Source organism: Ambystoma mexicanum, chromosome 5p (assembly GCF_040938575.1).
Source record: "Ambystoma mexicanum isolate Mex_15411 chromosome 5p, UKY_AmexF1_1, whole genome shotgun sequence".
Taxonomy (NCBI): domain Eukaryota; kingdom Metazoa; phylum Chordata; class Amphibia; order Caudata; family Ambystomatidae; genus Ambystoma; species Ambystoma mexicanum.
In genome coordinates this window covers 203,275,881-203,299,810 of record NC_090930.1, presented here as the reverse complement: position 1 = coordinate 203,299,810, position 23,930 = coordinate 203,275,881, and the positions used below count along the sequence as shown (strand labels likewise).

At 43.9% G+C, this 23,930-nt stretch overlaps 1 protein-coding gene across 1 annotated transcript in view; it reads left to right on the top strand.

Moving 5' to 3' along the window:
- Nucleotides 1-23,930, top strand: part of COL4A5 (collagen type IV alpha 5 chain) — a 568,084-nt gene that overhangs the window by 512,198 nt on the left and 31,956 nt on the right. The window contains exons 43-46 of the mRNA XM_069612627.1: nucleotides 6,728-6,800; nucleotides 6,950-7,021; nucleotides 21,694-21,822; nucleotides 22,937-23,035. Coding sequence (XP_069468728.1) covers nucleotides 6,728-6,800; nucleotides 6,950-7,021; nucleotides 21,694-21,822; nucleotides 22,937-23,035 — 373 coding nt within the window. The remainder of the gene's footprint in view (nucleotides 1-6,727; nucleotides 6,801-6,949; nucleotides 7,022-21,693; nucleotides 21,823-22,936; nucleotides 23,036-23,930) is intronic.

Genomic DNA, 23,930 nt, shown 5'->3' with positions numbered 1-23,930 from the left:
TGGTCTTCTTAGTGTGCAGGCTTTCTTGATTAGCAGGCGAAAATTTGTCCACATAGGTTGGGCGTTATTTTCTTACGAGGAAGGATCTTCCTACAGAATCTGCAAACAAATAAATGTTTTATTTGCAAGAAAGTTTCTTACAGCCTTCAGGTTAAAAAACGCAATGCATTCTGGTGGTCGTAGTTCCTTTGAGGGGTCATTTAGTTAAAAGGTGTGTGGTATCCTTTCAGTAGTGATAGGTACTCATTTATATAGATTTCTAAACATTGTGCCGAAACCTTTGTGGCGTTTCCATTGTACATAAACTCTTATAAAAGGTCGCGTGTTGTCCGCTTACCATTAGGTTTAGTCCAAAAAGCTCTCTTCGTAGTTTTCCTTGCCGCGGGGTTATGCGGATGTGCTAATATTTTCTAGCTTCTGTCTTGCGGCTTCTACAGGTGGTTTCTGAAAACAAACCACAGGGAGTATGTCAATTAGTTGTAAAGGGAACTAATTAATGGCATTCAGATGAATGGGTAACTGTTGATAAAGGACCAAGTCCTATCTTTTCGAGTCTTGTGCCTTCTCACATCCCACCTCCTTCAGGTACTGCTCGCTAATCTATGCACAGCATGTGATCTAAACAGATTCCACAAGCCTCAGAAGGGATACATTACTCACCGTAATCTTATTTCTGATGCTGTATCTGCTTAGATTCACATGCGACCCACCCTTCCTCCCCTCTGAGAGAAGGCGCATGATTTCTTGTAGTCTTACCTTTCTATCTATCTGCTTGGATTATCTGTACTCATGCTAATCCTCATGCTACCTCATGTCAGAAAAAATACAATCTGAAGATCCTAGACGCGTGAGGGATCTTGGGTACAGTGGACGTCACACTAGGGATAGTATTACTGACACGCCCTGTGTCGACGCCCATTTTCGCGTTTCGAAAAACAAACTGTAATACTCTGCAGCTTCCACTAGATGTCGGCCTATGCACAGCATGTGAATCTAAGCAGATACAAGCATCAGAAATACGATTACGGTGAGTAATGTATCCCATATATTCAGCTAATCATGGGAGATTTGATAAAATGACAGCCATGTTCCCACCATGTTGCACTAGTGCGTAGCAATTTTTCACTGTTCATACAAAAAGTATAATAGTTATGAACATGCAATTTCATCTCCAGATACCTAATTGTAGGACTCATTGGCTCACAAATTCTTAAATTCAGGATATTTTCGGGGCAGGCAGAAATAGAATTCAGGTGATAACATGATTTCCATAAATTGCATGTAGATCAAATTTACATCAGAATAACCAGTTTGCTACTAGCTTTCAAATGACCTATGAATGGATGCAGGGTGACTTATTGTTGCTGAGAAAATCACTAGTTATGATAGTTCATTTAAACTAATGGAAAATCTTCACATGTATGCAAATCTTAAGTCTCATTTCTCCAGGCCAGTTTCTTTTCTTGGCAAGCATGTGACCAGAGCCTCCTGGACTGAATGTTTGTTTATGGCCAGGGTAAAAGCCATTAGCCTCTTTGTTGTTTGAAAGTTGGTGGGCTGAGGAGATCCTTATCAAGCATCAGACAGTTCACCTTTGCCCTGTGATGCCATGAGGCCATGCTGACATCTGGCACTTGGTCCTGTTATCTGAAGGTGATCACAATTTTGATCTCAAAACCTTATATTTCTTGGTATGTATCCCCATCCAGGGCTTGGTCTGTGTTGCTCTGGCCCTGTCGTAAATACTTTAGAGTGTACTTCAGTTTTGAGATTTTCTTTCTAGATAATAGCCAGATAGTTCTTGAAATCTGTCCAACATCAAGCAACATGGTCTGTCTCAGGCCTATGGAAATAAAAAAAAACCTTTTTCATTTGCTGCCAGTATTTTGCCCATGAAGCATATCATCTATTTTAATACATTGCATCTTGTCAACAAACACCAAGTCTTTTCCCTGATATCTTTATTTTAGCTGGGGAAAATGTTTCTCATGTCTTGAATTAAAAACTGTAAAACACACATGCAAAGCCATTTTAGTTTCAGTGTTTGAAAACCCTGCTTTTCATGCAAAAGGGGCCTTCGATCTTCTTTTGCAAATGTGAATTGAAGGCTGCTTTTCAGTTCGACCTTTCCTTTTGTAATGAAAGATAGGCCGTTTAATGTCCACTGCTTGGCCATTCACATAGACTTTCCATTTTATCACAACTCTTCCTTGTGTTACTGGTAGAAACACGCAGTCTGCATTAATAGGCCCATTTTGATGGCTGGCAAGTCATTTTTCCAATGAGCCTTTCAGTTATGTTTGTTTGGGCCTTTGATTAAACCCCATAACCAGCGCACCTTCCTCAGGTGTAAAGACAAGTGGCAGTCAAGCAAATACAAGGAGCATGGGGAGGGGGCCCAGGGGAGACTGTTGGAAACTAAAAGAGAACAAATAATGATAAAACTCTCAAAGGGGAAATGCAAACTCATCTCACAGCAGCAGAAAGGGGTTATAAACAAACAAACGTGGGCTTGGGGTGCGAAACCGAGAAGTAAAACACCACACAGAAAAAATAAAAACAACAAAGTTACAAGCATGAACAGGGCGTAACTAAAAAAAGCAAAAAGCAAAACGATCGGGAGTGACAGTTAAAATGACATGCAGAACATAATTTCGATCTATAGGAGCAAAAGGTAACCACAATAAACAGCAAAGCAACGAGAAAGATGCAACCGGCAAAAGTCTGAAAAAACATTGTATTCCACCCTTTCTTTTAGCAGTATTTTGGCCCCTCCATAAATAAATAGTTCCAAAGCATAAGCATAAAGACTTCCCTCTCTCTTCCCCAGTAGTTCTTGACCGCCCCACTGGCTGCTCCAGAAAGTACCAACTGCCCACTTTCTCAGGTAGGTCCTTGCGCTGCTGAATGGGATGTAGTAATTTCCTTCGGACCCACCTACCTCTGACACTTCCCTGCCTTAATCTCCTTACAGCCCCTCTCCCTCCACGATCCCACTGTGCTGGATCCCTTCTAATGAGCACTTGCATTTTACAATAAGTGTGAGTTGTCTCAGGCCTTGTCATGTTAGCAATAGTTTGAAAACTTCTCCATAGAGTTTAATTTCTATTTTGGAAATTCTAGGGCCCCTATCTGGAGCCCCTCAACGTTTTGCCCCCCCCCCATCACTTTTGGATTCTTGATCCTTTTTTGAGGCCAGAAGGACTTCTCCTGAAACTCACACAATAAATAAAATGTGCACACCACCGAGAACCTCTACTTTTTAGATCATGCACACATCAACATTGCAACACAGCAACCTTGCCATGCTACTGCATTAGCCTCCTACCCCACCTCTTAATGATACTGCAAACCCAATAAACCATGAAAATGGTAGACTGTGTGCTATACAAGACTCAATAACATAGCATAACAGGGCACAGCAAAATGTGTTCACTCATTCTCCCGTGGGGCCATACTATGGGTGCCCCATGCCATTTTGGTGACTTGCAGCAATAGAGAAGGACATTATTGTTGGCTCTGCTGTGGTCAGTCCTCTATATGTGAAGTGAATACATTATTTGCAAAGGATAGCACGCTTTGCTTGAACCGCAAAACTGTTAATTTAGCACGATCTATATTTTAGACCTTTGAACATATAACTTTCAAGCTCAACCTGGTACAAATATTTAAGTTTAGGATTTCAATGCCTATAATAATACTGCCTTAAAGAGCAGAATGCTCAAGTTTTCCGTGGCCGTGCGTGCTAAGTGATCCAGTCCTGTTTATGCGTGTAATTCTGAGACCTGAAGTTTTCCTAAATTTCAAATGGGAAAGAAAAGAAATACAAGCCCCAGAATCCAAATGGGGGTGGTGGGGGTCAGGACTGGACGGTCTCCTCACGACTGGCTTCGGGAAACTTGAGAGTTCTGATAGTTTACTTGCAAAATACACATATCTCAAATTAAAGTAATATTACAATACAGAAATCCTTAGTGAAACATGTTAAGCCAAAAGAATATTGTTGTCATTTTATTTTCCTCATCCTAAAAGGAAAAATAGAAGTCACAGAATGCAAAATGATGCAAGCCTGAAAAATGCCTTCCGTTTGCACAACTGTACTTTCATCGTTTTAAGAACCACTAAAAACGTTTTGCAGTAAAGTAACTAGGATAAAGATTACATTTGTCACAAACTTCCAGCTTGTTGTTCTGCAACTTATTAAAAAAACATTTGAGACTAGCCCTATAAAGGAATTCAAATTTTCTTGAAGTAGTAGAGAACAGTACACAAACAAGGGTCCTACCGGTGGAAACACAAAGATCCACTTATTGTTTTACTTATTAATCTGGATCTGTTTTGATGCATAAATCAACTCTCATATTCCACAGAAATTATAGCTAAGGTTATGTCACTGCGCCTTTTTCATTTATGATTTAATCGAAAATGGTTATTCAATGATTGTTTTAATGCATGATTATAAAAACACACACATATGCAAATACATACACATCCCACATGGATGTGTGATCTTATTCACACTTTTGCAAAAGTATGCATTCAAAATGTTTTGAAAATGACTACTAACAGTAATAATATCAGCCCATGGTTCAGGCTACATTCAGTAAAAGATTACATTTTTAGTTAGTGGAGTGTTGCTTGGGATGGTGTGCCAGGCTAGCATTAAGTCTGGAACAGTTAGCAATATGTAACAATGGTACAGCATACACCATGCACAACTGCCTCTATATTGTGCACTGATGAGAGATCCCAATATTGATTAACTATTTCAGATGAGCCCAATAAGACCAGACAAGAAATGTAATAGTTATATTATACTCTATTTTAATAATAGAGTTGGGCCTTATAATTTGGACTTTTATGTCTATGTTGTTCAGCACAGAGTCAGTAGTACAGTAGTAAACACTCCTTAGGTTCTTGTCACAAAGTTTGGTACATAGGTAAGTATTGAGTTACACTCAGTGACATCTGAAATACAAATACATATGTCCCCATGTTGGTCTCACATGGAAAGTTGAACAGATGGGTATAAAGTAGTTCATCCACAAGGGATACAAATAGTAAGATCACAAGTATAATAATCTCACACCAAGAGGTGTCGCCCCTATTCCAACATGTGTTTCAACCTTACTTTAGGTCTTTCTGAAGGTTGGACTTTTTTTGGTACACCTAATCTATAACAGAATTAACTATTATCAATATTGGTTCTGTAAACCCATTTAGAAAGCAATGTAATCTGAAAAAAAAATACAGTTCTGAACATCAGATATGGGATCCAACCAGGAAGAGGCTATAATTAGTTATAAAAACATTGTACCATCACCCTTTTTTTTAGTTGTTAATGAAAGTCCTAACTCTATGTTTTTTGATAGTTACAATTTGCATGCCATTCTAAGAGTATATAGCCATCAGCTTTAGTGAGTGATCAGACCCGCCACTCCATGCTACTGGTCAATGCATCATTTCTAAATGACTATTAAAAGCTTCACAGGGGTCCAGAGTTGAGCATTAGCCCCTTTGAATTTCATGTTGTTTAGATTAATCATGGTAAAACATGTGCATATATCTGTTGGAGTTCAATGCAATTCCATCATAGTTGAATTATTAATATTTTCTTAATCCGAGATTGACAAAAACCTTCTAGAAAATAAAAGCGATTGAATCATTAATATTCACTGTGCTGAACAACAGAGTCTTAAAGACCAAATTATAAGACACAACTCTATGATTAAAATAGAGTATAATATAACTATTACATTTCTTGTCAGGTCTTATTAGGCTCATTTGAAATAGTTAATCAATAGTTGGGTCTGTTATCACTGTGCTATATAGAGGGAGTTGCACATGGTCTATGGTGTAACAATGTTACATATAGGTAATAATATCACACAACACTGTGTTATTGGCCATAAGTAAAGAAGTGTTTTTATACCTGATTGTCTAAGTGTGTTCCTTGATTGTTTCAATGTGCGTGCTCATTCTGGACCCCATACAAGCTCACCATCTCTTGAGACTTAGCCTAACCCACTTGTCCACCTATCTTGAACTGGTTTGGCTCCAGCTCCCAGAGTTGTACCTGTCACAATACTTAGTTGACCTTCTATACATCTGTCCACCAGGCGAGAGTATAGAAAATCATTCCTAACAATTGGTGACTTTCCTATTATGTGACACACAATACAATCTATGTCTATGATTCCAAGGATAGTACTTTAGGGACTATACACGAGGCTAGTGATGGACCCGGAATCGTTGATGCCTGTTGACCCTATATTTTAAGAAAGTACACTATTCTTGCCCCTTTTTGCAGTCAGGCAGCACTACTGTTCCTGGACTGGAATCTCTGCTGATGCCAGTTGACCCTATTTTGTAAGCAAGTACTCAGCTCTTGTCCTTTATAGCATGTCATATGGTGCAAAGCAAGTGAACATAAAAACAGGCATGCTGGATTAAAATTTTGTATTTTTTTCTGACCTAAATAGCTTAAAATCTTTCCTAGCAAAGCGCTCTGCTGCTCCTGTGTGCTACAATAAATATCTATAATGAAACAAATATAGTGGGTGCCAATGGGCTCAGTTCCTTTCTGTGTATGCCCTACAGAAATACAAGCTGTTTTAACTAACAGGAGTCAATGTCCTTCTCATAAATGACTATGGGCAAGTCTACTGTTGATCTTAATGACCTGAAAAGATATCTCCTTTCAAATAAAAGTCATGATTTTGTTTAGGGTGAAGATGGCCGACCAGGGCTCAATGGACAGAAAGGAGATGCGGGTGTTCCAGGAGTTCCAGGATTTCCAGGTAAGCCATACAGACATACCACGTGGCACCTTGGCATGTGGTATATAAGAAGTAATCTTGCATTGCTATTGACGTTACTACGTGGTTTGTTTCGGTACTGAATTGTATTCTTTATTTTGTTTTGTAACATTGACTTCAATGCTTTTCAGGCATGAAGGGACCCAGTGGACCCCCCGGCCAGCCTGGTCCACGTGGGGATCCCGGTTCCCCTGGCTTGCAAGGTAAGATAGCATTAATACTTTTTGTTTGTAATATTTGGTGAAATGTGCAATCTGTATTTGAGAAAATAATTGAATTTGATTCTAGGAAAGGTTCAGGATCTTGCCAACTATAAAGACCCCCAATTTTGATGACCGTGTTTAACCTTTAGGCACATCCTCTAAATATCATGCATGTCAATTTTAGAGTGCACCTTGAAGTGAGTTGTTGCATTGCTGGCACTTTATGAATCACCAATATAGTAAAATGTAAAGATTCTTGACGTGCTTGTATGCATTTCAGTGACTGGCTCCTTCTATGGTGTGGTACCCAAAATATGGAATTATAGACTTTTAAGCACGTTTTTATTGGATGTGACACCTGGGTGAATGCCTTATATGTGGAAAACATGTATACCTTTGAGGTTGCATTCTACCCCCTTCTGCAGCGATACCACCTCTATTATATCAGCTTCAGCCTTGGATGTTTCCCTATCAATACCCTCCATGGCATAAACTACCCAATGCTGTTGCTTTTGATTTTTTTTAAAGTTTTCGGCTTGAACATTTTGCTAGTCGCACAATGTTTTTCAGTGTGGTCTTATGGCACAACTACAAACCCTATGGGCGTCCACCCAAGGGAACCTGCAGCAGATTTTGTACATAGGTTTTTCCATTTGTAACGGTTGTACCAGGAGTGAGAGCAGGCACATACAATGAGGCGAGCATGAAATAATCTTCCACACACACACACGCACACCCAATGATGATTGGTAGTTGCACCCTGGGCAGAATTTAAAAGGTGTCTGCTCCATTTGAAAAGGTGGGGCCAAAGATGTGTTCAAAGAGTGGCGCATGCTCAAGATGACATGTTCCTGTTTCTTCATTTGTTGGGATTTAAGTTGGGACGTGGTTCTGGGGACTATCAAAGCCTTGATTTGGTGTTGTTGATAGATTTTTGAATCAGTGCTCCTTCTATGCCACTGAAACTTGCCATCTCCCTTTGGCACTACAGGGAGTCATGGCCATTCAGTTTTCCACTCACACACTGGTGACTGTACCAATGGAGCAAAAAAATAAATCTAAGGACGAATGCACGACTGGGTGCTATGGGTGACTGCACTTGTAGAGTAGGGCTAGTATGACTGGTACACCCTGTTAGGTGAGAATTAGTGTAGTCCAGCTGATATGGGACTACACAAGACATATCCCTTGGTATTAGGTAACCCACCTTTTAATATAGGCCTGTACTACACAAGTTGGTAGTGTGACTGAGCAGCCAGGCTTATCCTAAGAGGGGTAATGTGAAATGAAATCAGAATATACAGGTATCCAAGTAAACACTTACTTACACTCTTAGAGTTACAGTATAAATATGTATTTATATATGCACAAAGATATGTAAAGCATTCTTTAAAAAGCAGCGACTAATAATAACAATAATCCAAGTTAGGATTCAATTAAAAAAGTGAACAATAAAGCAGGTGAGTGATTCCAGCACCAAGGGTGACGTCATTTGAGGTCAGTAATAACACTTATTTTGTATCACCTTTGCATAATTGATTTATAAGGGAGGGAAAGGTTAGGGTTAGATCAGAACATACTGGTATTCGACAAAAACAATTATATACTCACAAAGAGATGCAGGCAGTCTTTTATCCCAGCAATAATAGTGTTCAACAATTAAAACCTGTAAGGGGACAAGCACTGCCAACACCAATAGGTTCAGAAGGGGGGCTTTAGGGAGGCAGGACAGCCAAAGTCAATGGGCCAATTGAAAGTTCTGATGCTCTCTTCTTAGAAAATGTCTTTAAATAATCTGTAGTTCAAATAGATAATCATAGCAACTCTAGAGGAGTCACCTTGAAGAAGCACAAGCTGAAAGGCCAGTGCAAGTGAGTTCAGGTCAACTAGGAAGAGCGTAAAATAGCACTCCCCAAGATATGAGGCACCCCAAATGGCAGAAGGTTGATGTACCCCAAGCCCCACGGTACCTGTGAACTGAAGAATGTGTTCCAGCTGGATGCCTTCTGTTTGTAGTGCAGCAGACCCTTGTTCCTGATGCTTGGTTGTGGTCACAGGATGTCTGGTGGGCTCCTGTGGCAGCACTCGAGAGAGGGAGTCAGCAGCAATGGATTCTCTTTGATTCAGCATCTCTTAGTGATTTTGGTACCTTTTTCTCAGCCCCAAAGAAGAACTAGGAGCTCTGGTTCGAAGTTACTTGATCCCTCGGTCCTGGACTCTGGCGAGAGGGCCCTGGATGAATTTTTCCTGCTTCTGTTGGGTCCTCTGAATGCCCACAAACATGTTTGGCCAGATTCGCACTTCAGAAGACATTGCACTTGAAGATGGTCAGGTGTCCCCGGGTATTGGGATTCTGCAGCCTTGGAAATTCACAGCAAGTCGGGGGTTTCGCCAAAATAGTTTGTCTTGAGGCTAGTTGGTGCCACCAGCCTAAGGGAGGAAGTCTTCCCGTACGGGTCTTCCCAGTTGAAACGAAAACAGGGTCAGCACAGCTGCATGTCTTCACCGGGCACTTCACGGTCCAGGAGGGTGCTGCTGCTGTCTCTTCACATCTTCTTTGTCGGATGTTGTCTTCCAGTGGTCGACTCTGCCTCTAGTCACAAAAACCTTGCCTTTTAAGCAAGTTCCCATTCATTCACAGTCCTAGGCTGTCATTCACCCAGCAGTGTGGCTGTCCTGCAGGACAGCCAGCAGGCCAGTCAGAGCTGGTTTCAGTCAGGCACACCTAGAGACAAAGGACAGGGAAGTTTAGGGACCCTCCCTCACTTCCTGCCTTTCCAGACACACTGGAGCCTGTGCTGGCTTCAGGGCTGAAGACCACCAAAGGCAAAATTCAAAAGGTATTCAAACCTGATTCAAACAACAGAGTAAAAGCCCAGAAGACATTTTCTGACAAGAAATGGCGGGAAAAAAAGACACAGGCCATTTTGAGAATATGGTCTCCCTTGGGTGCTGTACTGCAGCTGAGAATTCAGCCTGCAGCTACATGGCACAAGGTAGTACAAAAAGAAAGCACTGCCACCAGCCATTCAAGTGAGTTAGTGTAACAGAATGTTACATGAGGAGTGGGTTAAAGGAGTTACTATGTAACCCCCGATCACTGCACATAGGGTGATGTCTGCTGGACCCACAAAGGAAAAAGGTAAATAAGACAGGGGTCATCTTACTATTCTTGGGAACAATAGTTCACCCAAATAAATGTAGTTAAACATTAAGATAACTCCAAGGGACTTCTCAGTGGCATTGCACAAAAGGTGCTGTGTGCCACAATGTAAAAAGCAGATGCCTGTGGAGTTTACAGGGCTCCATAAAACAGTAAGAAACCAAAAATCCTAGTCAGAAAAAACACATGAGAGTGAGGGAAAAGTCCCACTCACTCAGGAGTTAAAATTAAAAAGCCCTGAGTCCAGCAAAAGAGCTGCAGGTCTCTAAGGTTAAAGGGAATTGGCACAGAAATGAAAATTCTCCCTAACACACCCTTGCCGATGACTACTTTTACTTTGGAAGTAAACAACTTGTAATACTCTAGAACTAACGATAGATGGCAAAATGTGCATAACACAGGATTGTAAACAGATACAAGCACCCATAATACTATTACTGGGTAAGTAACATTTGTCCTATATACATTTATTTATTATTACTTCATGAATGAAGACTGTCATATAAGTGCATAGAAACACACCACAAAACAGAAGTATATAAGTAAACAGCGCAGGGATAGATGAAGACATTGATTCGGATTCACTCCAAACTAAACTAACAGATGAATACTAGGCCTTTATACGTCCTACCAAGGAGGAAAGAAAAGGGTTAGAGCACATAAGGAAAAACAGGCCCAAAGCAACAGCACAATAGGCGGTAGAATGGAATTCAGTAGTAGGCCTGAATAGGTCCCGGTTCAACTTTGAAAATTGGTAGAAACAATGTGGTTTCTCTAACACTATCATTTTCTAGGCACAAAGTCAACTGCAATGATGTATATCAAAACCTATATTATATCACTCATACACTCTAAAGTCCCGGTCTTAGTCCCAAAAATCCCAAGCCTCCCTAGGGGAGGGTGTGCGAGGGGTCTGTGAAAATATATGTTCAGGGAAGTACTTACAGGAGTTTCCAGGTCTTCTCCCACAGGGGTCACTGGGCCCAAATCCCATAGGTATTTTGAGGTTATAGGAACAAAATTGTATTTTTATTCCTACCCAGAAGGTGCAGGAACTATGCTGAGGGGACACTAGAGGGCACCCCACAGCAGAGATCCAGCCAAGGGGTTGAGAGCAAGCAGGCCAGGAAGAGCTAGTTGCAGGAGTCCATAGCCACTCAAATCAATGGAAAGCAGCGGTAGTGAGTGGGGATCATGAAACCCTACTACTCCAGCCTCAAGGGACCCATGATAATGAAATTAAAAAGTACTCATGGTGCTAGACCTGAAGAAATCAGCCAATAAATGGTGGATGCATGGGTGAGTTTGGGTGTTGAGTTTAGGTGAAACTAGTCGCAGCCAATGTTAGGCAAGATTGTATGTAGTAACCCTGTGGGAGACTACACCAGCCTTGTCCTCTTGGCAATAGGTAACCAAACCTTTGGTAGAGGCCTGTTCTACACAAGTTGGTAGAGTGACTGAGCAGCCAGGCTTATATCAAGGGGGGGTCAATGTGAGCTGTAGGGTTGCAACATAGAGATTCACAGTGACAGGTATTCAAATAATACTTATGCTCAAGGTTTCTTGATTAAAATAATTATGTATTAATTTAACAGTCAGTTTTAAAATAAGCCTTCTTTAGAAGGGAGCAATATGCAACTCTTAAATACACCTAAAGAAATGCACTCCTTCAGTTCAGTTAAGTAAGTAGATACCCTTTTGGGATGGCACACAGATACTTCCTACACCCTGAGGTGACTTCAATAGTTAGGACACTGTGGACATTAATATATCACTTTTCACACTTACATCATAATGCTGAAGTTATGGCAAAAAGGAAAAGGTTAGGAAAGGAAAAAAAGGATAACAAGTTTCTCAAACAGGTAAGCACCTTTCCATCCCCCCAATGAAATATAGGTTAACCCTTTCCCACCTATACAAGAAAGGTATGTATGACTTTTTGGAGGGATAGTTAAACACAAAGTCAAAGGGTAAGAAGATTCTCCAGGGAGCCAGGACAGCCAATGTCAATTGAGCAAATGTCTAGGGGAGCTGAGGCACAAAAGTCTTGCACAGAGTTAAAGAGAGTTTTGTAGTTAAAGAAATCACTGTTGGACCACAAGCTGGAAGGCTTATGAGAAGCAAAGATGCAAGCAACTCTGCAAAAGGCAGGAAATGCACCTCTCCAGTGAGAGCAAGTACGCTACACACAACAAGAGATAAGTACCCCAAGTTACACAGTACCTTGAGTCTGAAAAAAAGGTTTGAGCTGGCTTCTGCTCCTGTTGTAGTCCTGCAGATCCTGTTGTTCCTGGGGCTCAGTCATCGGGACAAGAGGGAGGGCGTCTGGGGACCCCTGCACTACGGTTTGATGTTCGGCGTCCGCAATGGGCACAATTCAGATCAGCGTCACTTTGCAGTTTCAGCCACTCGCAAATAGCACCACCGCGTTTCTTGGACACCTTGTGGACTTTCCTTGCTTCTGTTGTCCTTCACTCTGTTGAGGTGGCTTGGGCTTGGTTAGTCCTGCTTTGAGGGAGTCTGGAGGATCTCCCTGGAGCTCGGATCCAGGTTAAAGGTGATGCACTCGATTCTGTCCCCTGGCACTCAGTTCCTGCAGCAGCAAAGAAGTACAGCCAGCAGAGAGAGGGGTCCCATTCGAGTTCGTCTTGGAGCTGATTGGTTCCACCAACCCAAGTGGAGAAATCGTCCTTTCCGAGCTTCTCTAGTCGACTAGAAATTCAGAGCCTCAGCAATCCAGCAGGGTTTCACCAGGCAAACCAACGGTCCAGGAGGGAGCAGCAAGCTTCTCTTCCAGTTTAATCTTCGGTTCCTTCGTCCAGTGGTCGGCTCTGCCTTCCTTGCAAAAGACCTCACCTTTTATGCAAGTTTCTCCCATTCATTTGCAGCCTAGCTGTCAATCACACAGCAGGGTGGCTGTCCTCCAAGTACAGCCAGCCGGTCAATCAAATTTGGGTCCCTTCCTGTAACCAAGGAGACTAAGCACAGGGAGTTTCGGGAACCTCCCTCGCCAGAACGCTTGAGCCACAGCGTCACCACTGAATCCTGCCAAGGACAAAACGAACAAAGGAACCAAACATGGTTTGGCACACAGAGTATATCTGAAGACAAATCTTTCCAACAAGAAATGGCGAGAAAAGAATACTGGGGCCATTTTGACAAAATGGGCACCCATGGGGGCAATACTGCAGCTGAGGATTCAGCCTGCAGTAAAAAAGCACAATGGTAGGAAAATTAAACCACTGCCACCAGCCATTAATTGTAGAAAGGGTAACATAAAACATGTTACATGAGAAGGTAGACAAAGGGGATACTAAGTAACCCCTCCAGCACTCTATGGAAGATTGTGTGTGCTGGGTCTACAAAGAGAAACGGGTAAGTAAAGTCAATTTCACTTTACTAGTCTTGGAAACAGTAGTTTACCCAAGAGAAGGTATTTAAACCTTAGCAGAAATCCAAAGGACTTCCCTGTGCCACTGCACTGAGGGTTCTGTGTGTCACAATGTGAAAAGATGATCCCTATAAAGTTGGTTAGACTCCAAAACCAAAAGAAACACAGGGTTCAAATCAAATAAAAATACATGAGAGAGTGGGGAAAAGCTCTCACTCTCTCCAGGATAAATATTAAAGGTCATAAAGTCCAGCAAAATAGCCGGGGGTCTCTATGGTAGAAGGGAATTGGCAGAGAAATTAGAATTCTCCCTAACAACCGGGAACTACAGGTTTAAGGGACTCAAACCCACAACTCAGCAAGGATACTTACAACCATAAAGATCAGCAAACAGGACACCCAGAGAGTAACTCATGAGGCAGAAGTATCAGCATTCACAAGGATGATGACAGGAGCATGGAAGAGACTGGCCAAGATTCCACGACAGCGGGGGGAGGGGGGTGTGGGGGCATCCAGCCAGTGATAAGGTGTCCCATGAGGGAGGAAATGGAAGGAGGCACTCTAGGTTGTCCCAAAAATCGAGCCCAGTAAAGGCAGCAAGCCACATGACTTCCAGGCCAGGAAGATTCCCCACTGTATTTGCCTTGGGAGCAGCACTAGAGAGGCCAGGAAAAATGTGCCAAGAACGGAGCAGTCAATTCAGCCAGCTTGCGGGATGACAGGCCTCTGAGGAAGTGCATCTGTTGGGATGCCACCTTCAGAAAAGAAGTGGGGTGCAAGGACAAATGAGCCAGGCTCCAGCCAGTATAGTCACACCAAGGTCCTCTGCTGCTCAAGAAGGATTGCTGATGTGGTCTTCTGTGAAATCAGGTACAGGTCTGAGGTACACACAGGGTCTCCCACTGATCATACCTTCACTCACAGAGTGACCTGAGCAAGCCCAACCAATCACATCAGAGGGCAGTATACAGCCACCCAGGCTGGCCTTAAACATTTCAAAACACACTGACCCATCAACACGGGATGCAGATTGGGCAGTATTGGGCCTACTCCAGTTTAAACAACAACCAAGTGTGCAGGGGTATGTCAGCACAATGGCATGTTAGCCTGCCCTCACTCCTGGGCTGCACAGACAAAGAAATAGCCAAAAGTCGAATTGCAATATTGTAGGACGTAAAAATACGTGTTAGTGCCCCAATGTCCTGGTGCTTAGTGTTACCAATGCGCCAAAATGGGCAGTTTCAATTGTGCAGTCAAAACTAAATCACTACTGCCCCAAACAACTTTAATGGTGACAGATATCCCCATTTGTTAAACAGGGATTTGCGGGCAGAATGGCGCACAAATCCCTGTTTTGCGGCGCAAATAATTCCATGAATCAGCCCCAGAATTGGGTGTTTATAAGGCACCCTTTCCCTAATGGCTATATTTGCTACCAGGGCAGCACATCAGAAAAATGGTTGCAGGGGTAGGGAGACTTCAGTAGAAGTTCCTCCAGCCACAAAAGAAAAGTTAAAAAAACAGGAAAGACAGGGAGCTAAAACCCGGAAAATGGAACATTGCCCTAATGACTAGTTTGGCCACATAGTCTGTCATTTTCCTCATATTCTCTGTCCATTAAAGACCCCAGTCAGACAGATGCAAAATATAAACATTTGGGCCATTATGTCCATGGCTTTCTCCCCTATTGTATTTGTGTGCTTCTAAACAAGTGAGGTGTGCTCATGACAAACATATCTCCTCCCTGCAGACCCACTTGTCTGTCCAATAAGCCTGGTACTGGTTTATATCTGCACGCTTGTTTCCGTTATCCTAATAAAGTCGTTATATATGCAATGTATTCAGAGGTAGCTTTAGTCCTGTGCAGCTCTGAATCCCCCTTGCCTGTGCATACGTTTATCTCATCTTCAGGCTTGTTAGGAAAGATTTTGCAGCTTCCCCATCTATTTGACTGGAACTCCCAGTGTCTCTGCTGACTATTTGATCTTGACCTATTTTGGCCGAGTGAGTTCTTTTTTTGGGATTAACTCCCAGGTAGGCCAGAGGAACACTAGGAGATTGTGGACTCTTGGAAAGCCCAACACTTTCCCCAGGAGGAACGTAAGACTCAGTCAAGCGGCAAGCTCAACCTGCGGTTTATTACAGCAAAACCAACAGGGATCAGTACAGGGACAGAAGAAATCCGTGGACGTCTCAACATCTCCTGGCTCGTTGGCAAGTTTTGTATTCTGATTACATCATAGTGATTTCACAATCTGGGCCCTACTCCAGAAACCCTTTCGCTGTCTGGGATTGGTCATCAGGAGCCTAAAACCCTATATGATCCCCTAAACATGTGATTCTCTTCCATTTCAGGTGTCTGGCCTGGTCCACCCCCAATTCTCTATAACAAAGTTGCATTGTGAGGGTCTTACTATTGGTTCTTGCCTGTTGCTACCCACCCCTAGGATATGGATCTGTGGGTGGCTAGAGCTGATGTCGCCAGGCCTGGGATCATCAAAGGTTCTCAGCTCTTGGTATACTTTCTCAAGGGCATAGGAAGGACTATGTGTCTGCTTTGTAACTTGTGTGTAATACCTTAGTCTATGAGAGTACTCTTTTGCTCTGTGTAACTCTCACATTGTAACACCTTTGTTGCAAGCTTCTGTCTGGCAGCTTGAGATAGGCTCCCTTTCCCAGCGCTGCTTGCTGTCCATTGTCTCAGTCGGCCGGGTCACGAGTTCAGAGACCATGATTTGGAGCTGTGCAGCTCTGAATCTTGAAGACTTATTCACATTTACTGCAGCTGGTGTTACTGCCGTTAAGGGAATGGAATGTCATCAGTATCTGCTCATCTTGGAAGTGGGTACTGTCTCACATGTTTGCTTTTGTCCAGCGTGAATTCAACTCAGCTCAGCTCTTGCTGAGTGGCTTGTGGCTTGCTGTAATTTTCCTAAACCATTATGTGGATCCTACAGTGTCCATGCTATTCTATATTCTCCATAGGTTAGCCACACTTGGCTCTGTCAGGTCCCATAGGTGCTCCTGCATTTCCATACGGTTATTCGCATTTAAGCATCTGCAAGCCTTACTCAGGATCTCTTGCTTCTTGCGGTTTCTGCTTTGCTGCATTTAGCTAATGTCAAAATAATAAAAGCAATGACAGTATGTACATGTATCTGTCCTCTAACTATAGAACTGTATGCTCGTTTTCTTCATGTACTCCAGTGTGTGTTCGTGTCCCGATATGCGGATGGCACGTGTGCTTCATGTCTAACGCTGCTAAGTCGTGGTGTCTCTATCAACGTCAGCAACATGGCTTTGGGACACTTTAATCGATACTGTGAATTGAGGTCTCTTTAGTCGCAGCCTGGGGCTCCTCGCCCACTCTGGGATAGACATGTACCGCACCTGGCCTGTACGGCTGGCTGAGGGGGTACCTCTCGACATACTTATCAATCATTTGAGCACTAGGTATTGGTCCAAAATAGTATGGGCGATCTCGATACCTCCTGGCCTCCTTCCGCGTCATGTATCTTATAGGAGGGAGAGGAGGGGGCAAACTTCCCCATCCATCTTCACTTTTTAACCTCTCACTTGCTTAATTGATTTCATTTTGGGGCCACTGGCAAGTTCGCGAGGCTAGCCTGTCAGTGCAGGAGGACCTTTTCTACAATTTAAGTCTATTTTGTAGTATTACTACAGTAAACCAGAAATACCTTGTTACCCCTTTCTTTTTACTTTTATTTATTTATTTTGTAATCCTGAGTCATCAGGACCCACGGCTACAGTGGCGCTTATTGCCCGGAAACCCTGAATCCTGATTGGCTCCCAGAATGCCAAAATTCCACCCAGGGTGGTAATGTTAATGTTAATTATCTCATTGCTTCTGTATACAATAAGGCTGATAGGAGAACTAACATTTGCTGTCATTCACGGGTCATAGCTTCAGACAGTCAACCAAACAATAAATCATTGCTGAGTACACATTTGGGGAGCCGGTCCATGCTTACCTAGGTCATTTCTCCAGATGTTGGGTGTGGCGATTTGTTTCAGGTCCTATTATGTGCTGTCATAAACACATGTTTGCATGCAGTGTAAGCTTCTGATCTGCATACATGTGCTTATCCTTGTCTGTTATCACTGTGGCCCCTGGATTGTGTGATCATTATGGACAGCATTGTAAGGTTTCATCCACTTTTCGCTCTAACTATGATCTTCTCAGACTGTTATTATCAGTACTTAATTTGTACAAAAATAAGTGCTAGTGCCCAATAAATATTGGCCCCATAAAGCCAGGTGAGGCGCCGCTGCCCTCAGCGCGGGCGCGCCGGCCACGCCAATTCAGTGCTAGACGTACCTAGATCGGCCCATCACACTGCTGCTGCTCCATGTCACATGTTTGGCACTGCAGCAACTGCTGGCCCAGGCTAGTAGTGGGATGGATGGGGAAGGGCACACATGGGTTAAGAAAGTATAATGCTTTAAAGTTGGAAAACACTTGTTATGGTAGGTGTAGCAGTTCCAGCATTCCGGCAAACCCAAAGGCAAAAGAGTGCATTTGAACACACTTCTAAGTTCTAGACCACACTTTTTAGACATCTGGACCATACTTGCTGTCCTCGAAGTGAAAATGCATTTGATAAAATTGTTGCAAACCTGTGGATGTTATCTTATTTGTCAATTTTGTAGAATGACCCCCCCACCGCCCGGCCCACACCCTCCCACAGCCCTGTTTCCCAAATGGCTCTGAGTGGAGTTGCGTTGCAATCATTGTCCTGGGACTCGGGATAGCCCAGCAACAATGTGCTCGATGGAAGCAAGACGACACAAAGCAACACCGGTTCGATCCCAGACTCCTCACTTAGAAACCTCTGGGTATTAAGCGCGTTATAAATACGCAACTAAGACATTCTCCTCCTGTAACTGCACCTCAATGCCCCCATGCTGTGTGAGCGCTTTAGAATTTGCAATTAAATAAAGCATTCTGTTTCAGTCACTGTTGCACTGTATTTGTCTCTACCCCTTCTGCCCCATCTGGCAGTCTGTTAAAGTACAACAAGTATTGTTAATCGGTTACCTCAGGAAGAGCACCCTCCCCTCAGCCCGTTCCTCAGTCACCTCATCCAGGTGTTTTGTGTAATCAATTTACTCTCAAGCCCTTATCAGTCATCACATCTCATAAATGCATCCCCCTTCACCCTTCCTTCAAGCATGAGCATGATGTTGTATAACTTGGAAAAAGTCATTTCTGCAAGACATTGTTGTGAAATCAACTGCCTGTGCTACTTCTGCTTTAGGGCCTTTTCCCACCTTAACACATATTAAAAAACTAAATATGTTTTGTCACCCAATATGCAGGAGCCAGAGGAGAATGCATATTCGGATATCTCCTTCCCACTGACATGTTCTGGACATACTTTACTAAACTGCGGGGTGTAACAGACACCCACCTCTGTCTGATGATTCCTATCTGAGGATTGCATGTGCTCTCATTCGGAGCACATGCTCGGAGCGTATTCTACCGAGGTTAAGGGGCCACATCTGGTGTATAAACCACACATCAGGATAGAAAACATGCGCTGGAATTATGTAAAAAAAAAATGACAGCAAAAGACGGTTGACAATTATACACGAATACTCAACTAGTGCTTTTATTTATGACGACAGATTAGTGGGCACGTGCACCATGTTTATCCCCGTCTAGTTTCCATGTGTGTATCTTTGCCTGAAATGGCATTTCAGAAGTTCGTCTTTGCATGGGCTTTTCTCGCGAAGTGCAGCCGGTTCGGTTTCGGCCCAATACGTGCACCGTTCCGGACCGGGTCCCCTCGCTGAAGCTCGTTTGTGAACTAATGAGGCCGATAACATTAAAAGAAATAACGGAAACACCCAGGCAAAAATTCACAGTTCATGTTTCGCTTAGATGAATGCTATCCAGGGTCGGACTGGGGCATACAATTGTCTCAAGTCGGGTTCGGCACCAATGAAAAAGTGGCCAAAGTTGCAAATGACATTTCATTCCTTTTGTGACAGACTAGTGGGATCACGCTGCCGCCCGTGCCCCGCCCGGTCTTGGGCCTTGCCTCAATCACGTAGGCTACCTTCCGTGGGGCCGCCACAGCCATGCTGAGCCTGATGACAAAAATAGGTGCGCAGCGGCCCCACGAATGGTAAGATTTTTAAAGAAAAAATGTATATTTGGGCGGCTGGGGCCCATCACTTTCAATGTAATGGGCCACAGCCGCCACTCAAAATAAGTTATTTCTTTTAAAACCTACCTTCCGTGGGGCGGGGCCTTGGCCACCAGCCCCACCGAAGGCCAAGTTTTCAAAGAAAAAAGTAAAAACTTACTTTTGGGCACAATCCACAGGCCCGGCCGCCCGTGGCAGAGTCATCCGACTCAGTCTGCGGCAGCTGGCAGCTCCTGGCCACAGAAATTTGCCTGCGCCTGGCACTGACTGCAATCAGCAGCACACTGCAAACAGGTCACACAGACAGAAGCCCGGGCGCGGATGGGCCTCTGGTGGGGTCCTGACTCCTGGCCCGGACCTGGGCCTGGCCTGATCACTTGACTCTGACAGGCTGAGACTACACTGCACGCAACAACAAGTGACTCACCAGCCATCCGTTAAGGCAGGTCACATACCCAGTCACCCAGGAGTCCACCAGGGACCACGCTGCCAGTGCCACCCGTGCCCCGCCCTGTCCTGGGCCTTACCCTTGCCTCAATCATATAGGTTACCTTCCGCATGGCCGCCACGGCCATGCTGAGCCTGATGATGACAAAAATAGGTGCGTGAGCAGCAGCCCCACGGAAGGTATGATTTTAAAAGAAAAAACATATATTTGGGCAGCTGGGACCCATCACTTTCGAAGTGATGGGCCACAGCCGCCACTCAAAATAAGTTATTTATTTTAAAACCTACCTTCCGTGGGGCGGGGCCCCAGCCAACGGCCCCATGGAAGGTCAGGTTTTCAAAGAAAAAAGTAAAAAACGTTCTTTTGGGCACAATCCATGGGCCCAGCCACCCGCGGCAGAGTCATCCGACTCAGTCTGCGGCAGCCTCTGGTCACAGAAATTGGCCTGGGCCTGGCACTGACTGCAGTCAGCAGCACACTGCACACAGGTCACACAGACAGAAGCCTGGGCGCGGACAGGCCCCTGGTGTGGTCCTGACTCCTGGGCAGTCAGGACACCACCAGGGGACCGTGCCGCCACACGGGCCCCAACCTGGGCCTTGCCTGATCACTAGACTGTGACAGGCTCAGGCTGCACCGTATGCAACAAGTGACTTACCTGCTTTGCCGGCTGGGACTTGGTCTCCTGTCGGAGCCTCAGGGTGGGGGGGGGGGGGCGGGTGCGCACACTGGCACCCACACAAATAAAAAAGCAGGCAGAGGGGGCCCCAGGAAGCAACTAGGCCACACCACGCAGGGCAGGCTCTCTCTCTCACAAATCATGACCGACGACGCCACGCCTCAACACCTTCACTTCACAGTAACTCGTGAAATGAAGGTGGCGCTGCGCTGCCTCCTGTGGCAACACAACATGTCACCATGTAATTTCACTCGCTCAGAAGAACAGCCAATGAAAACTGCACATTCTGTGTTACTATACAGAATGTATCAAATACTGTATAGTAACAACAGAATGGTAGTTTTCATTGGCTGTTGTTTGTAACACTTTGTTGTTCATTGCTATTGCTGGCCCATGCCAGGCCCAGCCAGCCATGGCCTGCAACCTGCAAGCACGAGAGAGATCGATATCAGAATGACAAATCCCAATGATTTATAATCAAAGCAAAGCGAAGTGGAAGAACAAACAAAGCAATTGCACGTTTTCCCCAGCCCCACATGAGTTCCGGTGCCCAAACAAGAGTGCCGGTGTTGGCCACCGGCAACCACCCCCACAAATTAAGCACTGGTTATTATTTGTATTTCTGCCAAAATGAGTGCTGCCATTCAACTTTTAGATGTAGGTTTTGTTTGCTTTGCAATGTGTGTTCATAAAGTCTTTTAAAATATATCAAAATACAGTTACAGGAAACCTCAGTGTGTAGTGCATAATTAATGCCCAGGTCTACTGAGTGCTGTTTTTTGAATTACTCTCTAAAATGTCTTATTTGCTTGTGACAGGTTTATCGGGCTTACCAGGTCCCGCCGGCGAAATCCGTGTGATAAAGGGTGATCCAGGACTACCAGGCCTGCCAGGCCAACCCGGGTCAACTGGTCCTCCAGGGCCTCCAGGACCGCAAGGGTTACCAGGTAAATACACAGCAGTGTATGTGTGTTCCCCCATCTCTGAGGCATGGGATAGATATATTATATAAACCCTTTAACCTAGTTAAAAGACATACACAGGTGAATCCTAAAATGTATCCTGCACATGCGTAGTGAAAGAGTTCTCCAGCTCATGTTGCGCAATTTGGCGAAAGTGGAATAATGAACTGATAGTGCTGTATTTGATTATCTCATACAGATTATGACGAAATATGTGGTGTTTCTCATTGCAATGCATGCTTGACATCCCCTACACAATGTGATGCAAGGGTGTTGCTTGCATATCAGGGCATATGCACCATCGGTTAACATGCCTAATATTCCCGTCGGTCTGCCATGACCTGCTCTTCTGTGTCGTTCATGCCTGATTTTGGTTTTTATGTGTCTACTTTTTGTTACATGTCTTCAATTACGTGCTATGGTGAAGCTTCTAATGTAGGGGTGAGGGTTGGTTTAAGTTAATGTTTTTAAAGAGTGTTTTAAGACGTTATTTTTCAGACATGACTCCTGTAGCAAATGTCATTTGTGTGGCGCTAATTTAGAGAGATCAGAGGTTGTGTGGTTAGCTTTGTTGCAAGTCTACCAATGTAACCCAGTAAGGTGCTGTGTAAAATGCATTTTCTAGGATTCAGTCTCAGTCCCAGGATAGGTAACTTCCAACAACATGTACAATGAAATTCTTGGAGTGTACGATTTTAGGACAACAAATTTACATGTACTCTTTAATTTAGTTCCCCCTTCTTTTGAGCAGTGCCATCATAAACAGCAGGCTGTGTGGCAAGTAGTCCCTTGTAAACGGGACTTCAATATCCGACCCACTTTTGGCAGCATTTACCTCTGCTGAAAACAGATGGGTTTATACTCAATAGATGTCATGGAGTCAGATCTAAACCGCTTCACAGATCAGCATGTGTTCACTGAGCCAGCTCTGAGTTTTTGCATTTGAACTTAACATGTGTTGAGCCGAGTGCATTTAACTTCAATGAAGTACTCTGTGATCAGCTCGGCCTATCCTTAGATTGGTTGTCCCAAGCCTGCTCGATACTCAATTTTGTCTTGTTTGTGCTCCTATGATTCACGTATCATAATTTAATTTTAGGCCCAGTGGGTCTACCTGGTGATCCGGGAAGAGATGGGCTACCTGGTTTTGAAGGTCAGTTGGGACGCAAAGGAGACAGAGGGCAGTCCGGCCAACCAGGTGAGCTATGCAGACCATTTCCAGTTGTAAATTCAAAGCATTAAGAGAGTCTTTGCAACTATATGAAGCATTATTAATAATCCCATGTTCAGTACCTAGCTGTGCCTTTTCTCCAATTGGAGTGATTTATGGAAGGTGACTGTAATAAAGCGTCAGCAAATCAGTAAAGGAACCAGGGAACAATGGAGGCTCATACAGATTGGACAGCTGATTAGAGAATTTAGAGCAAGGTAGAGAAGCATGCAATCTCAGGCTTCTAGACCACCACTACCACTTCTGCTGTCATCCTGCTAGTGTTAGGATTGTCAGTCCTTGGGCCATTCAGTATTTCATTTCTCATCTGTGCCAAAGTTACATTCCAGGTGCATGAGCGGTTGAGTACCAGCTCATGGTGCTAGGTTTCGACCCAAGATAAAGAGGATATTCTGAAAAACAGAGTGCAAAATGTCTTCTAGAATTCAAGACACTCCCAACGAGTATCCTTTTAAGTTCTTTGAAATTGTGAAGTGTGGAGTTTCGACTGGTGTGGCCTTATAGCGCAGGTAGCCTGCTTGGAGGTTTGGAGGCTAGAGCCTTGGTGGACTGTTGGAGCGTGCACTTTGTGGATCTTGTGTGATGTCTTGCGTGAGGGCAGAGATACGCTCTGGTCTTAGCACTGTGCTTGTGTCACTACATTGAATGTTTGGGAAAGTAATTGCTTGATACACATTGTGCATCAGTTCATTTAGAAGCATCTTTCAGAATATGCCATAGCCCTGGATCTTTTACAGACCTAGCAACACCCCTGATTGCCAGATGATGGTGATGATAGCCTGGTGTGCAGAGCTGAGCTCACCTATTAGTGCTGGGAAGGAAAGGTCAGCAAATGATAGTGTAAAAGGTTGTCTAGGCTGTG